This window comes from Cyprinus carpio, chromosome B24, assembly GCF_018340385.1.
Source record: "Cyprinus carpio isolate SPL01 chromosome B24, ASM1834038v1, whole genome shotgun sequence".
NCBI classification, from domain to species: Eukaryota; Metazoa; Chordata; class Actinopteri; order Cypriniformes; family Cyprinidae; genus Cyprinus; species Cyprinus carpio.
The window spans coordinates 1,289,653-1,307,281 of NC_056620.1; the positions used below are offsets into that span (position 1 = coordinate 1,289,653).

The 17,629-nt window shown below is 35.7% G+C and overlaps 1 protein-coding gene across 1 annotated transcript in view; it reads left to right on the forward strand.

Moving 5' to 3' along the window:
* Window positions 1–15,341, forward strand: part of LOC109109179 (serine/threonine-protein kinase 17A) — a 33,961-nt gene extending 18,620 nt beyond the window's left edge. The window contains exons 3-7 of the mRNA XM_042751988.1: window positions 8,604–8,748; window positions 9,017–9,143; window positions 11,852–11,900; window positions 13,847–14,026; window positions 14,585–15,341. Coding sequence (XP_042607922.1) covers window positions 8,604–8,748; window positions 9,017–9,143; window positions 11,852–11,900; window positions 13,847–14,026; window positions 14,585–14,849 — 766 coding nt within the window. The 3' untranslated portion in view covers window positions 14,850–15,341. The remainder of the gene's footprint in view (window positions 1–8,603; window positions 8,749–9,016; window positions 9,144–11,851; window positions 11,901–13,846; window positions 14,027–14,584) is intronic.
* The last annotated feature ends 2,288 nt before the right edge of the window (window positions 15,342–17,629 follow it).

Consider the following 17,629-nt stretch of genomic DNA (forward strand, 5'->3'; position numbering starts at 1 on the left):
TCTGCTCTCGTATCTTTCAAAAGATCAAGCACCAACTAATTTTTTTTTTTTTTGTCAAAGTGTATTGAATCCCTACACGTATGTCAAAGCATTTGCACTTTGGCATTGGAATATAAGGAAATTCCTCCAGCATTAAGCGAGTGGGCCGTGTTGGTTTGTTGCTGCGCAGCTGTCCTGGTTGACCCGGTTCCCAGTGTCCAGTGTGAATGGACTGACCCTCGCGGCGGGGAGAGGGGTCAGCGCAGGAATTTTAATCTGCCCCTCCACACACACAGAGCTTATAGACTCTTCCCAACCATGGAAACTGACGAGACGCCTACATTTACAAAGAGTCGTGTTGAGGAAGAGCAGAAGAGAAGCCATGAAAGACTCAACAGTGATGAGGAAGAGTTGATTATCTGGTGGCGTGCGTGACCGTATCGACGGGTTCGTTGGTCAACACCAATCCCATTTTCTCCTGTGACTCCCTGCAGGCCAATCTATATCAATAGACTGGGTTTGGACGAGCAGCGAGGTCACTCTCGTTTCCTCTCACCCACCAGCGATGGCATGTGCTCAGCTGGACTGAGTTCAGAACGCTCATCATCTGCCCACACGGCGTCCTTCACCAGCAGCTGTCTCCAATCATGCAAGCCCTAGCCTGAATGAAAGAAAAGGGGAATTTCCAGAATGCAATGTTAAAAAAATAATTTAAAGTAAGTTATACCTCAATTGACAATAGAATGAAAATATCTTGCTTGGGTTATTCTTGCTATTTCCATCGTGCACACTTCAAAAGTCCAAATTATACTTCAGTTTTGACCCAAATGCTTATAGCGAGGAAATCTTCCCACTGAGTAATAAACTAAGCCGCAGTGTTACTGATTACACCACACGTTTACAGTGTTTGTCAGTGACACTCAGGATCTGTAGCACTTGTGTTTATCTTTAGTGTTCGATCTTTACATCTTTCTCTGTCTTTGAATAAATGAATGCTTGAAAGTGGTGGATTCTTGGTTATTCTTAAACAAGATTACCACTGTACTACTTTATTGTTGTGTTTTTATTAAGTTGAACATTAGAAGATTTATTATTAAAAATGACATGTGATGCACAGAGTTGCACATAACATAATTTACCTGTGCCAGAAATTAAGAATTAGTTCTTATAACTTAATTCAGTTCTTAATTGGTTTTTAATGAATTAGTACAACATGGCCATCGTTTAATAAAGCAAAGCAACTAATTCTTAATTCATGGCCGCAGGTTTCTTTAAAAATGAATGAGCTAATAAGTTGTGGGAACTTTTTTTTTTTTTTTTCATGGCAACAATATATATTTTTAATGCATGTTGTTTAGGGATTCATATTTTCAGATGTTGTAACACAAATAAACCTAGATATGATTGTTGGATTTTCCCCATATTTTAAAACAAAAATCTTAGTTTGTGGTTCATTATTATTTTTAATGAAAAACACAACAGCAATAAAATAAACAGACAAATGCGCGCATATTAAATGTAGAAATATTGGCAGGTAGTCACGTTTGCTTTTTGCCTTGACACCAAATCCTACAGTATCTCCAGTAGTTTGTTTTGTCTCATCACTTTACACATTGTTTGTTTTTTCTTGACACTGCTTTAATTGGACTAATCTGCATGTATAAGCATAAGTGCACTGGTGCTCATGCCGTCACATGTTCAAGCTCTCTGGTATCGTGACAACTCTACAAATCTCAGCAGTCGATACAAACCCATCCCACTAACAGCAAGCCTCAGTATAATGTGTGATGCACACTAGGTCACACGCTGTGCACAGCCTAAATCTGCAGTAGATTAGTCAAACTGCTTCTAAATAAATAAATATAAATAACTGGAGCAGTTGGTTTCTGCAGAGTGAACATAACTGTGTCAGACTCGCAGGTCGGCTGAGACCGCACACATTTGATTTGTTAGAAATTGCAAGCTGGGTGTGACAGAGTGGGATCATATCTAAAACCACACCAGGTTTTATAACAAAAAATATCATAAAAAATAAAATCCACACCTCTCTTTTTTAAAAACAATTTTCAATTAACCCCCTAATTCCCTCAAAATGTTCCTTAAAATCTGCTCTGACCGCATCTTACCCAGACCCCAGGGGGTCGGACGAGCCATTAGGCAGATAATAGATTACACCGGCAGATTAGCATCCGCAGACAAGACCAAGAACCTGCTGCTCAAGCAAATGTTCAGCTTTGACCCCAATACCAGGATAAGCATTTCTGTCCAGATGAATTAACCTGGGGTCTATAAACATTAAAATAATTTTAAATAATTCAAATAATACGTTTTTTGTATTTTTACCTTACAAATAGCAGTTGTTACCAGTATAATAATTTTGATCATTAAAAGATAATTATTTTACTTCATTTATTCTTTTATTCAACAAGTATGCACTGATAAAGAAGTGTCAGTAATGGCATTTATAATGTTGCATTTTTTATTTTTTTATTAGTTCTTAAATTAGTTTCCCAAAAGCATTTTAAGCCTAAGTTGAGCGTAATACTTCACAATATTACCGTTTTACCTTTGTACTTAAAGGCAAAATTCTGAAAATTTTATATAAATGTAATTTATTTATTTATTTTAAGTGTAGTGAATTTGTTTAATTACAGTAGGTAAAAACAGACTATCAAAGTACAATCTGAAAATTTTATATTCGTAGATATATTCAAAAACAACTAAATTCATACTGCATCCCTTTTAAGTGTAGATATATTCAAAATCACCTGAAGTCATATTGCAGCCCTCTTGGAAATTTGCTGAGGTCTCCTTAGAAGGATTATATTCTTTCTGGGTCCTGAATTAGTGTTTAATCTCTCTTTAATTGCTGCCATGCTTTTCCTCATCTTTACCTCAGCCTATTGTTGAGCTCTTATTAGAGGTAAGATCAGAAACATCAGAAAGCAGCAAAAGCAGAAGCTGCTCTGAGTAAAGTGCCTCAAATTAGCCCCTTTTTCCCCCATCAGCACTCTCTGTGGTGATAATAGAGCTCGCTGTAGTGCATGCATCTCTCTCTCACTGATCTAGCATGTGAAATGTTCTGACCGACAGCTCTTTCCTTTCTTTCCATCTTCCCCCGGGTGAGGGATATTTCGGGGCACTGGGACGGTTTGAAGGAGGGGATGTTGTTTTGGATGGGGTCTGGCTGCAGTGATAGAGGACTTATTCATGTTCGGGGCGAGTCGGGAGCTCCAGCTGGGAGTGCATTATGTCAGCGCTGTGGGTTAAATCTCCAGAGCCGGGGCTGGGAAAGCCCTGCCTGCGCTGCTAGTTTAAGCAATCACTCAATCGTCTGTGAATGCATCTCAGCCCTCGGCGTTACAGAGACAGACAGCTCTGTGCACCTGCTGCAACTTATCCTAGTTTTGCTGTCCATTCTGGATGGGTCACAAATATGTTTTTGAAGGAAGAAGCCAATAATTTGGTGCTGATTTTATTTGTCATGACATTGACAAGGCAGAAAAATTAGTTTTCTCAGTTAAAGTGAGATTTTCCGCTCTTTGGCTTTGCCAGCTTTCACATTTTTGTTTATGTGGGGAAATAACAGGGTTTCTGTGGTGCTTAAAAGTCTTAAATTGTCTTTCCACAATTTAAGGCCTTAAACATGATTAAATCAGAGCAGAAAGTCATTAAATGTTGCATGAATTGCATAAAATGAATATCTTTCTCATTATTTTTATAAAACAATAACAAAAAATAACAATAAAACATATTTTCCCTCTGAATTATGAAAAAAAAAAAACAAAACAAAAAAAAATATTTCCCTCTGAAGCGATATTTGTTTGTTTAATCATAAATTGACTTCACTCTAAGTTCTTTTTTGTCATTATTTGTATGTAGATGTATTTTGATTTATCATAATAAACAAAAAATGTTCAAAAATAATTTTTTTTACTGCAAAACAGTACAAAAATACTGAGAAGGAGCACCACTTTTTTATGGTATGCTCAGAAGGAAGAGTAAATGTTATTACCATGTTCTCATGGTTGGGAGCAGAGCTATTCAAGCCATGAACATTCATTCATGCATTTGTGCATTCATTCATTCATTCATTAATTCATTCATTTGTGCATTCATTCATTCATTCATTAATTCATTCATTCATTCATTCTTCATGCATTCATTCATTCATTCTTGCATGCATCTAACTCAAAGATTATTTGTAATTCCAGTGTTATTGATTTATCAATGAATAGCATTATATATGCAATATCATCTCTTCCAACTTAAAGTCTGTAGGTTTTTCTGAATTTTACTCCATTGGTTAAGGTTCACAGTAAAGGCAATTTTGCACTAGAGCTCAGTTTGTTGTGTTGGTGTAAAATTACATTAGTAATTTTTCGTTTCCATCCATGTGTTTTTATGCAAATTTTGAAATATTGCATTAAAAAAATTGCTGGATGGAAATGCCAAAATGCACATAAAATATTATAATGTGGATAAAAACAAAACAAACTTACAAAAACATGCACAAACTACAATAGAAACACATTTATCAATTAAATTTCTTGATGCACCACAAAGTCATGCAGTACAGTTCATGCAGGTTTGAAACAACTGCTGCTAGTACTCACTATGGCTTTCACGCTCATGAAGCATGTTGTTCTGGATCATTAATACAGTGTGAAAAGAGCCTTAAATCTGGTTAGGGTGAGTTTTGCTTTCTCGCATTCCATTGTGAATGAAATAAGCTGCATTTGTGCACCGTTTCTGTAACTAGATGAAATTGAGATGTTGAAAAATAAACTTTAACTGAAAATTGCATTCTAGCTTATGTTTTAGCTAATTGTAATGAGAGTTTTACACAGGCTCCAATAGCACATGGTGAGTCTGTTGGTAGTCAAGTGCTCAGTCTGCTGTTTGTGTGTTGTTCTCACACTCTTCAGCTGTTTCCTCCTACACAGTAGGAGATTGCAGCGACTGCAGCTCCTGTGGTGTGAGATCTGAGCCCAAATGGAGGCTGACGCTGTCCAGAGAGGAATGCAGTGGGTGCAGCTGTATGGAGAAATACACCCTGAGCCTCTGCTTTACATCTGACCTATTTCTGCTCAGTGTGTGTCAGAGTATAAGCTTATTTAAAATTAATAATAATGATAATAATAATAGTTATATTATTATTATAGTAATAATAGTTAAATTAGTAATGGGCAAATAGTGTGTGTGTGTGTGTGTGTGTGTGTGTGTGTGGGGATTAGCATGGACTGACCCCTGCATTGCATTAGTGATGTGATCGCTCATCCGGCCCCAAAACATGACCTAGTTATGCACTGGCTGGATGTCAGGTTCTGTCCTGTGTTTCTCTGTAGGCTGTGGAGCGGGTTTGGCAGCGCTGGACGCTCATTACTCGTGTCTCTAGAGGAGACGAAGAGCCTCAGAAAGCCCATGTTTTGCAGCTGTGTGGGTGTTAATGCCTTTCCCTGCCAGACAGTCTCGCCCGGGTTACGAGGGTCATTAGATGGGCCTGGTTTACGGTTTTATATACACTCAGCATTGCTGTAGATTTCACCCAATAGAATCGGGTTTGTGTGTGTGAGTATTTATATATATCACGCACACAGGCCTTCTAATCCAAAAAAACAAAATGTCTTCACTCAAACACACAAAAACAAACGTCCCGCATACACACTACAGCTTATTTATAAAGCCTCTGAAAACACGGCACAGTGTTAATGATATGGGCCGGTCTAGCCTGATGTTATCAGTGTTACTGTTGCTCATAATTAGAGATTTTGAGAGACTGGGTTTGAGCAAAGGAGAGACAGGTGTGCTGGTACTGTGGAACTCCCGTTATAATCAAAACATGTGTCTCTACTGTACGGTGAACCTCTTATTTACATTGTGTTTATGTATTTGATACAGCAAATATTCACTCATGCTGAACAATCTCTGGTGCATAGAGTGGATTCTGACTGGAACACATTGTGTTATACATGTTCTGCAACAAACACACCTGCGATTGGTATAGTGTTAAAAACAGATTGCAAATAGAAACCTGACACAAATACGGTAGCCTCTGAAAGCAGCCGCTTGTCAGATGGTTCTGGAAGTATTTAAAAAAAAAAAAAAAAACCATAATTTTTTTCCACGTTTGAATTACGTTATGTTACGTTCTAATTTTTACTTTCTGCTGTTAGTGTTATCTGTGTGCACCATGGGTCTGAGAGTAACACAGTTTCAATTCTCTGTATGTATGTTCTGAACAATTGAAAAAAAAGAAGACAAAGAATACTTAAACAAATTTAATATAAAAAAAAAAAAAATATAACTTAAACTTAAAATATACTGTTTGTGTATATGTATATGTATATATGTATGTATATGGTGTAATATATATATATAAATTATATATATAATATATATATATATAAAGTATCTATATATATATATACAGAAACAGTATATATATATAATATATATTTATTGCAAAGAGCAACACCCAACAAACCAACCCTAGTAACCACCCCAGGGCATCCCTGGCACCCACAACTGCATAGCAACACCCTAGCAACAGACCTGACCCTACAGATTGGGTACCCTTGCGTTCAAAGCAACATTCGGGTACTCTAAGCTAGCAAACACCTTTAAAAAAACTTTAACCACTATCAAACTATTTCTAGATCTATCTAAAAAAAATCTAGCTCAATCTACTTTTATCTAACTATCATCTATCTATCTATCTATCTAGAAGACTAGTCTAAAAACCTGTATTGCCTTCAAAACATAATTTCCGGTGTATCAACTTTAAACTTCAAACTATTTCAGACTAGCACCATCAAACTTAAAACTTTTTTAAACTTTTCAAACTTTTTCAAACTTTCTGGTCGGCCTTCTCAAGATTTTTATCTGGATTCTCTAATTTCAGGTGCTATCAGTGTGGGTGCAGGAGGGATCAGAATTTGCTCACTGCGACTCTCTGATTGGTGGAATTCTCTTTACAGCATCATGGGTAATGAATAGCATTTTTACATGCGGAACCGACTGTTGCTCTCTGTTAGCTATAGATGGACACTGCAGGAGGGATCAGAATATTATAGAGACCTGAGACTGAGCCTGTAAGAACTCTGTCTGTTTTATTTTCTTATTGTGTCCTTGAAAGCCACACTGCGTCCTCACATCAACTCCACACACACACACACACACACACACACACACACACACACACACACACACACACACACACACAGCCCTGGCCTGAGGCCGCTGTCTTTCGGTCTGTGTCTAATCGAGTTCATCACGCTGTCTGATCAGGAGCGCAGGACACTGGGGATCATCTGCCAGCATGTGAACGGGAGCATGCTGAGGACATGAGCTGCTACCTGCGCTGACATTAAATCAAGCTTAACACACACTTGGATTGAGGCTTTTTCAGCCTTAATGTGCATTTAAACACTCTGTATTTAAAACACTGTTTAATGTGCTATTCCATAGACATATTTGAGGAGCAAAGCAGAAAGCAGATCAGATTGTAGATGTAGTTTAATATTTTTAGATTTTGCTTGGATGTTCTGTTGATCAAAATAACAAGCTCAGTGTTTATTTTGGTTGCAGGCATGTTCTGTACTCCAGCACAAGAGAGCGAGAGGGCGTTCATTGTTCTGGACGTGCTGTAGTTGAAATCACATGGTTGTAGAAACATTTTTAGAAATGTTATTTGCTCAGCTCTTCGCCGTGTTGTTTCAGGGTAAAGCAGCTCCTCTGTGTTTGAAGGACAGACAGAGGAACACACTCACACTGGCCTGGAACATGATGATCACTGCTGATTAAACCGCTCATCTCCTCTTTGCTGTCTTTATAATTCAGGATAAGCATAATACTAATATGATTTAGTGATCTGAAATGCTTGAATATTTAGAAACAGAAAAAAAGAAAAGAAAAAAAAACAGGTTGTGCAAAAATTAAAATTTTCCAAATCAAAAACTAAAAGTCTAACCCTCACCTTTATTTATTTTTTTTATTTTTTTTTAAGAATCAAAAATGATTAAAATAGTAATGTACTAACTAATGCTTAAAGTAATTTTGTGGTCAGTAAAGTTTGTATGTTTTTGAAAGAAGTCTCTTCTGTTCACCAAGGCTGCATTTATTTGTTCAAAAATACAGTAAAAACCAGTAAAATTGTGAAATATTTTTGCAATTCAAAAGAAGTGTTTTCTATGTGAATATCTGTTAAAGTGTAATTTATTTTTGTGATGTGCAGCTGTATTTTCAGCATCATTACTCCAGTCTTCAGTGTCACATGATCTTCAGAAATCATTCTAATATGATGATTTGCTGCAAAAAAAACATATCATAATATTATCAATGTTGAACACAGTTGTGCTGCTCAATGTAAAGTTGTGCTGTCATTTTATTTGTCAGGATTCACAGATGAACAGAAAGTTCAAAAGAACAGCATTTATTTGAAATAAAAATAATTTGCAACATTATAAATGGTTTTATTGAAAAGAGCTGCATGAACACTCTTCAAAAACTCTATGTTCCACATAAAAATATCACAGTGAGTAAACAGTGACATTTTGGGCGAGCCATTGCTTGCACATTTCTGTTCTAGACGAATGTGTGTTTATTTGTCTCTGCATGTCCAGTGCTGCCGGAGGGGAGATTTTTGACCAGTGTGTGGCAGACAGAGACGAGGCCTTCAAAGAGGAAGACGTGAAGAGACTGATGAAGCAGATCCTGGAGGGAGTGTCCTTCCTTCACAGGAACAACGTGGTGCATCTGGACCTCAAAGTACGTCAGGATCACACTCGCTTGAAACTGCTATGATGAAAATCACTCAAATCAATCACATTTAGCGAAATCTGACTTCCATGGCTAAATCAGTGAAAGTGTCAGGGTGGTGTTTGATGGACTGGACATTTTTGTGGGTGAAATACATTTGCTTTATTCACCAGAGCTACATGTGTGTAATTATATCACCATTATGGTTATAGGTGTCTCTGAGCGGTTTCTTTATTGTTTGGCAGTTTTCCTGAGAGTGTTTGTTTTTCTCCTTCAGCCTCAGAATATCCTCCTGACCAGCGAGTCTCCTCTCGGGGATATAAAGGTGGTGGACTTCGGCCTGTCGAGGCTGGTGAGCAGCGGTCAGGAGATCCGGGAGATCATGGGCACACCGGAGTACGTGGGTAAGAGCCCCTCCAGACCAGAGCCACACATCATAGACAGAGCCTAAAAATAACATTTTAACACACCTGTGGCCAGTGGCCAATATTATTAACTAGATGCGGAACTATACATGCATTATTTCTTATAATAATAATAAAATTAACATCACTATAATACAACTGAACTGTGTAGTTAAATTTTATTAATAAAGTAAAAAAAAAAAATTGAATTGAGCATAAAGAATTGTGTTTATATTATTATTATTGTTTATTTTAAAAACATAAATATTAGTATTGAAATTGTGCAATTGATCTATATATCTCAACAGTAAAATTACAATACTAATATTCACTCATTTATTAAACCATAGAGCTTTTAACTGAATTGCAGGGAAACAGATTTATAAACAGATTGATTGATTGATTAATTGAATCATAAAATTTATTATTATTAAAAATATTAACAAATGAGTAAGAAATATCAATATAACTATAACACTATAAATGTTTCATATTAATTTATAATAATAATAATTGTTGTAATTTTATTTTAAAACAACAGTAAAATTACAATACTAATATTCATTCATTCATTTAAACATTAAACCATAGAGCTTTTATTTTGGTAGAAAACTGTAAAGAATTGGAGATTTATGAACGCATTTGATTATAAAGTTGGGAACATGTTTGGCGCATGTTGCATTTTCAAATGCATGTTATAAGCAAACTATATTATTAGATTTACTGATGCTAGACGAAACCTACTCCAGGGTTTTGACAAAAATCAAAAGTGAAGTGATGAAGGACAAGGCCCCATTTATGGCATTCACAACTGACTGTTGGTCTGGAGCTACAGAGTCGCTGATGAGCCTAACTGGGCATTTAATTTCTGAGGACTGGTCGAGAAGACAAGTGGTGCTCAATGTCAAGCCTATGATTGGATCACACTCAGCCAGTTATATTCAAGAAACCTTCCTTAACATGATAGTAGACTGGGATATCGCAACAGAACATGTTGTTCACAACATGGTAAAAGGAATGAGGCTGGCTGAACTTCCTGATTTAATCTGCACTGCTCACACCCTTCAGCTCATTGTAAATGAGGGCCTGTCTAGTCAGAGAGCTGTTCTGGACGTTATTGCCATATTGAAAAGCTGTGCAACTCACTTTGGCCATTCTGTATTGGCAAAACAGAGGCTAAGAGCCATACAGGAGGAGGTGGGTGTGCCGGTGCACAACATCATCCAGGCTGTCCCAGCTCGCTGGAACTCAACGCTTCACATGCTTCAGCGAATGTATGATCAGAGACGGGCACTAAATGTGTACGCTGGTGAACACGGCCACATCAGCTGCTTATCTGACACACAGTGGGACATTGTCTGCAACCTGATTGACACACTGGTTCCCATCGAAGAAGTCACAATGGAGATGAGCAACTCTGAGTCTTCAGCAGCATGCATTATCCCCAGTGTGTCTGTTCTGAAGCTGATGCTGAAGCTGATGCTGCGGGAAGAGGGTCCATCCTCAGCAGGCATCAAAACTTTGTGCAAGACCATGCTTGACAGATACAAGGCCCGTGCCTTTGCGTCTGAAGAAACACTTGAGAAAGGAAAGAAAAGAAATGGCTAAAAGAGGAAGCTGAAGAGCTTGCCATGCTCAGAGAAGATGAGCCACGCCCTCTAATAGAAGGACCCGAGCACGATGAGGGTTTGGATCCAGAGACAAAGAAGCAGAAAATCCATCAGCCCACTTCAGTGGACCCTCTGTAAGCCGGGGTCCTTGGTGCCACTGCTGTGTCTCAAGGGATGTACAGCTTTGAGACTGAGCTTGAGTGCTATTTGTCAGAGCCTGTCATTGAAAGAATTTACATACCTAAACAGTGTTCACAGAAAAATAAAACAATAATTAAAACAACATGAACATACTCAAAAGAAACCACTCTGCCCCCCACCATGCTTTATGAAGCCAGGAGGAGCCGACTCCCTGGACACCACGCACACCAGCTCTGCTTTCTCCATTATAATTTGAGGCTTCTTAACTTTGAATATTAAAATAGAACTAGAACTAGAAATGGACCATATAACACTTGAATCTCTTGCAGTTATGTAACAGGACTAGTTAAGTGTCTCCTGTTTCACAAGTTCAAATGTGTTGTTATTAGAGTGCCTTTTTATTCATTTTGGATGTTACTTTTTGTTTCCGTTTGAATGCATGTCTTTAATTTACCTCAATATTTCTTAATATAATTAATATATTCATATAGCACATTTTCATGATTCAGGTCTATTTTTTTGTTTGTTTTTTTTGTAATAAAGTTCAGTACTGTTTTATATGGAGTGTTATGTTTTTATTTAAATTGTTTTATCCAGTATCCATTTTAAAAACTATCGGTTAATTAATCGGTTATCGGCAAGTGCGGTCCAGCCTAGCTATCGGTATCGGTAAAATTCAATATCGGTCGACCTCTAATTACAGTGCAGTCTTTGTGGTTTGACAGTCGTGCTAAACTGTGTCATGTTCTAAGGATAATCAATAAAAAAGTTACCAGCCAGCTGACGGGGAACACCGTTTCATACTCACCTCACATACTGATTTTTACTCATGTTTGGCACTTGTTGAGTGTTAATGTTAGCCCCTGATCATGTATACTGTACATACACTACCAGTTCGATGTGTGGACCTACTGGACTGAACTTACTGTATGTAAATGATTTGTTTTATCATTCCAGCACCAGAAATCCTGAATTATGAGCCAATCAGCACAGCGACTGACATGTGGTGAGTTATTTTCCCTCATCACCATGTTTCACGTGAGGATCCTTATGTTTCCTCCTGAAGGTCAATATTACACAATAAATACTTCTCTGGTTGGTTTATTATGTCTGTGATCTAGCCTCAAGTATAATTGTGTGTTTTCCTCTGAACAAACAGTTTATTCTCTGTTTAAAGGCTCTCGCACCATCACTGGTTCAGTGTGTTTGTGTGTGTGTCAAGAGGTTTGGCTTCAGGATATATATATGCAAGAACATTTATATCCTGAAGTCTTGTATCAACAATGCTGCTTTGAGAAGAGTCTGTTTGTCACCTTTAAACAGTAGTGCTAAGGAAATAAATCGATGCATCGCAAATCGAGAAACGATTCTGAGATTTTCCAAATGCATGACGATTCTTTCTCGAGTCGATTCTGAGCTTAGTTTTGAACAGCAGATGGTGCTGCATGCTTTAGAAACAGCCGTACTCTGCTTGTTTCCAAATCCTTACTAGTGGTCGACCGATAATGTTTTTTTTGATTGCCGATATCTTGGAAAGCAGGGTGTCCGATATAAAGCCAATATAATTGTATTCATTTTAATGAATATTTAATACATTTGAAATTATTTGAAAATGGATTAAAAAATAATTGTGAAAAATAAACATTTATACTTTAGGGGTTTTCCAACTGGGGTCCAGGGACCCTAAGGGGGCCCCAAGGAAGTGCTACGGGGTCCTTAAAAATGTTTGGAGAAAAAGCTATGAAAAATTCTAAAAATTATAAAATAACAACAACTGAATAAAAATTAAAGAAATAAATTATTATTTTATTAAAAATCATTTAGTAAAAATGAAAACAATATATTATTGTAATTATTATTATATTATATATATATAATTATAATAATTATAAAATAATTACCACAAAAATATGATTGAATAAGAATAAAAAAAAATCCATTAATTTATTAAAATCAATTAGTAAAAATGAAAACAAAGAAATAAATACAAAATATATTAAAACTAATTATAATATTTAGATTAAAAAGATACAAAAAAAATAATTATTTAAATACATTTTAAATAATACTTTTTGAAAAAAAAAGAATAATAATGGAATTTAATAGAAACAAAATATTTTCCCAATTTGTTTAAAAAATTACAACTTCACTATAACCATAAAAATCAAAATATCCCTCCCACAACAAATAAAATATTAAAAAAACCGCTTCATATAAAGATCCCTCGCACAATGATGATCATATTTGGGGGTCCATGGCATATAAAAGATTTAAAAAAAACTGCTTAGATGACAAAGTATTTTTCACTAATAAATAAATATATTTAATAAAAAATATAATCAAAAAAAAAAAAAACACAACAAACAACACAAAAATAAAAACTCATCGGCCGATGCCAATATTTGAAAAAATTTTATATATATATATATATATATATATATATATATATATATATATTCACAGTGAAAATGGTATCATCAAAATAAAAGCTTGTGCTCACATCGGCCAAATAGAAACAGTGAAAATGGTATCATCAAAATAAAAGCTTGTGCTCACATCGGCCAAATAGAAAAACTTATTGGTTAGTGGTGGACTTATATATCGGTCCACCACTAACCCTTACACACACTCAAACCTAAAATAATCATTTATAAAATTTGAAAATCTTAAAGCGAATTACAAGGGTGTTCACAACATTAATCTTCTAAAATAAAATCATTACATAAAAACTTTAAAATACAAACTCAAATTACAAACATCTGCCATCTAGATTAGAGCGCCATCTGCTGTTAAAATCTAAGCTCAGAATCGACTCGAGAAAGAATCACGATGCATTCGGAATATCTCAGAATCCATCTACGAATCGATTCTGCATGGATTTATCATCGCAGCCCTAATAAACAGTTGTGCTGTGTGAGCTTGAGCATGCTGCTCCTCTCCTCCGTCTGACAGGAGCATCGGTGTGCTGGCGTACGTGATGCTGACGGGGATCTCGCCGTTCCTGGGGGACGACAAGCAGGAGACCTTCCTCAACATCTCTCAGATCAACATCAGCTACACTGAGGAGGAGCTGCAGCATCTGCACCGGGCCGCCATCCACTTCATCAAGAGCCTGCTCATCAAAGAGCCAGAGTAAGACCGTCAAGATTCATATAAACACTGCTGAACTCACCATTCATCCTGAAAAAATAATAAATCATCTCTCCATTGATGTATGGTTTGTTAGGAGGACAATATTCGAAAATCTGGAGTCTGAGGGAGCAAAAAAATCTAAATATTGAGAAAATCATCTTTAAAGTTGTTCAAATGAATTCTTAGCAATGCATATTAACTAAACAAAAATGAAGTTTTGATATATTTACGGTAGGAAACTTAAAAAAATATCTTCATGGGACATGATCTTTACTTAATATCCTAATGATTTTTGGCATAAAAGAAAAATCCATAATTCTGACCCATACAATGTACTGTTGTCTATTGCTACAAAAATACCCCAGAGACTTAAGACACATGCATCACATATGCAAACATTTTTTAAAACTTTTGAGGATCTACGAAGCTGATGAGTGTTAAACACAGTCTTATGAAGAGTCCGTTCATTAGTACAAGTTTGTCTGAGCAGCTTTGTGAACAGGTTTTAAGAGACTCTTCAGATCAGATGTTCTGTGTTTGTTGCTGTTGTTTCCTCAGGAGCAGAGCCTCCGCAGAAGACTGTCTGAAGCACCGGTGGCTCCAGCCGGAGGAGGCCTGTCTGCAGAGCGTCTCGGAGCCCGTCGCTGCTGCTGATGAAGACGAGGAGGAAGAGGAGGAACTGATCGTGATGGCCGCCTACACCCTGAGCCAGTGCCGCCAGTCCTCTGACAAACAGAGCCTGACCCCGGAGCAGAAGGCCATCTCCAAACGCTTCAAGTTTGAGCAGCCCTTCTCTGCGCTGCCTGGAGAGTTCATCTACTGAAGCACACGTCTGTCCCGGGATGTGATGTTTCACTGCTTGCTCTTCTTTCTGTCTGTGCTGCTTTATATGTTCACGGTTAAGAGACTGAAGCCTTGCTGCGGTTTTTCTCTTTCAGTATTTGTTTTTGGTGCATATGTGAGCTTGTGCTCGTTCCTTTTCTCCGTGTTTGTACAGAATGAATGCTGTGTTTTTCTGCGACACGAAGGCTAGCAGGATTAAATGTAAATTAACCCAGTTTCATTTTAAGAGTATTTCCGTGTCCTGTTTAAAAAAGCCATTGTGTATGTTGAGCTCCTGACTGACGTTAAGGTCTTTCCGGGAACAGCAATAACACTTCCATAAATATATATGTATGAAGAACGTGTGTCTTTCTGTCTGTTCGTTTTAACTCATGTTAGAGTTATAACTGTACATTGATTTGTCACTATAAAGAATATTTTTAATGGCAACAAATTGTCTTGATGCTGTAAATAAAAGTTTGTCTCGACTGTCGCTCTCTGCCTTTATTATTGTTGTTGTTATTATTAATACTTAATCTAAATTAAAACTAAAATATGGCATGCTGTAATCCTGAAGATGATCTGAAGGTTGTGCTTTGAAAAGCCAAAAGAAGGCAGTAATTTAAGCATTTAACAATACCTATGAAGCGTTTTTAAGATAATTCTTGGAGATTTTTTTTTTTTTTTTTTTTTAATCTTGGTCCTTAATTCATCTAATTGTAAATTTAAGTCTTTAAGGCATTTGTTTATGATAAATATGTGTAGAAATCTCTGAAGGAAGACGTAACAAACACTTTTTTTGAAGTACAACAGCTCAATTACAGTCATATCATTGAAGAAAGCTTCAAAGGTAGTGGGATATTAATGAGTAGAATTCAAAATAATCATCTTTCAATAATAAAGATCCATCTCTTTCTAACATGCATACAGATATGTATGTATGTATTTATTTTTGAGAGCATTCATTTATTTATTTTTATTATTATTACAGAACAAGAATATTAATACAACACACAAATATAGAGGATCACAGTGTTTTTAACTATTATCGGTTACATTCATAATAGTTTCAAAGGAACAAACAGAAAAGAAAGGAAGAAAGAAAAGGAAACCACTACAGGGGATAACTTACAAGAAATTTCCATAAGCAAAGGATTCAAAAATTCTTTAATTTTTTTTTTTTTTTTCTTATATCTTGTAAAGCTTTGATGTAACGCTTAAGATTAATTTTAAATAATGTAATGTTAGGTTTATTATAAGACCATTTTTGTTTGTGTATATGGTATTTACCATACATAATTATTAAATCACCAAATTGTGCTCCAAATTCTTATGTTATACAACTAAAATAGATCTTAACAAGCACAACTCTAGTTCGCTGATTCTAATACACACACGGCCTCCTTTCTTCCGCCCCCCTCTGATTAGTTTTTCTTAATAATTTATTATTTTATTTTTTAATTTTTCCTTAATTAATATACAATAAAAATAAACAATAAACTATTTATACAAGTGTTTTAAAATATTATAGAACTTAAAAAAAAAAGTAAAAAATTTGCGGAGCTAAAGAACACTTTTTTTAGGGATCACATGCATAGATATGTACAATAACAATATGACACGATTTAAGAAAAATCAGAGATGGTTTAAATGTCCTTTGAAATAACGCTAACCACTTGTTTTGGTATGGTGGAAATTTTAATTATTACATTTGCATTTATCAGACGATTTTATCCAAAGCTACATACTAAGGACAATAAAAGTACTATTGAAAAGAGCAGTAAAAGCAAATGCTGTCAAAATCTAACAAAAGAGCAATAAAAAGCAATTTCCAATGCTGTCATACATCTTGGTTAGCCCGGTGCATACAGTTAACATAGCAAGGTTTACTAGATATATATGTATATATATATGTTAACTATATATAACTATAAGGTATATATATATACATAAATAATACATAATCAACATTTTGAAGTGGATCAAAAAAGTTAATCAAAGCTGTCCTGAGACAAGAACACATTTTGGTTTTAGGACAACTTTGATTAAAGGATTTGAGCCACTTCAAATGTTGACTTCTATACACACACACACACACACACACACACACACACACACACACACACACACACACAAAGGAAACAAGTAGATAGAATAGAAATATATAGAATATAGAAAGCAAGTGTTTTTATTTATTTATTTGTTTATTATTATTTTTTTATGAAAGACAAGTAGCCTAGTTAGAAAACAAATAGAGAAAGCAAGTAGAGGGTCAAGTGTTTTTAAAAAAATTAAAATATGTACAGAATTATGTGAAGAAACATATTAACATAAATATTAAAATTACATTTACAGACACATTTAATTACAAGATTTCAAATGATAGTAGTTCTCAGATGTGAATGGGTCACAGTAAGAGCATTGAGTGGTGTATCATTCCTGAATCCTGATATCGGTATTTGAAAGACCCATTATTATAGATAATTCAGTGACCAATTATTAAAGACAGACACTTGAATTTATTCTGGAATGAATCAGAATCTCGAACGAATAGATTGAATAAAAGGCTTCTTTATTAACACAGTGACTTACCTAGTGCAGATATTACTTATCATGAAGTAGGCCTATCATTTCATTTTGTCATTACATATTTCTGTTAAAAATGTTGTATTAAACATTAATCTCATTTCATCATACAGTTGTAATTGCTATGTAAAGGCATGCACAGCAGTCTGATCAGCATTAAACTGTGAATACATCTAAAAGCAGCTTCAGGCGCAG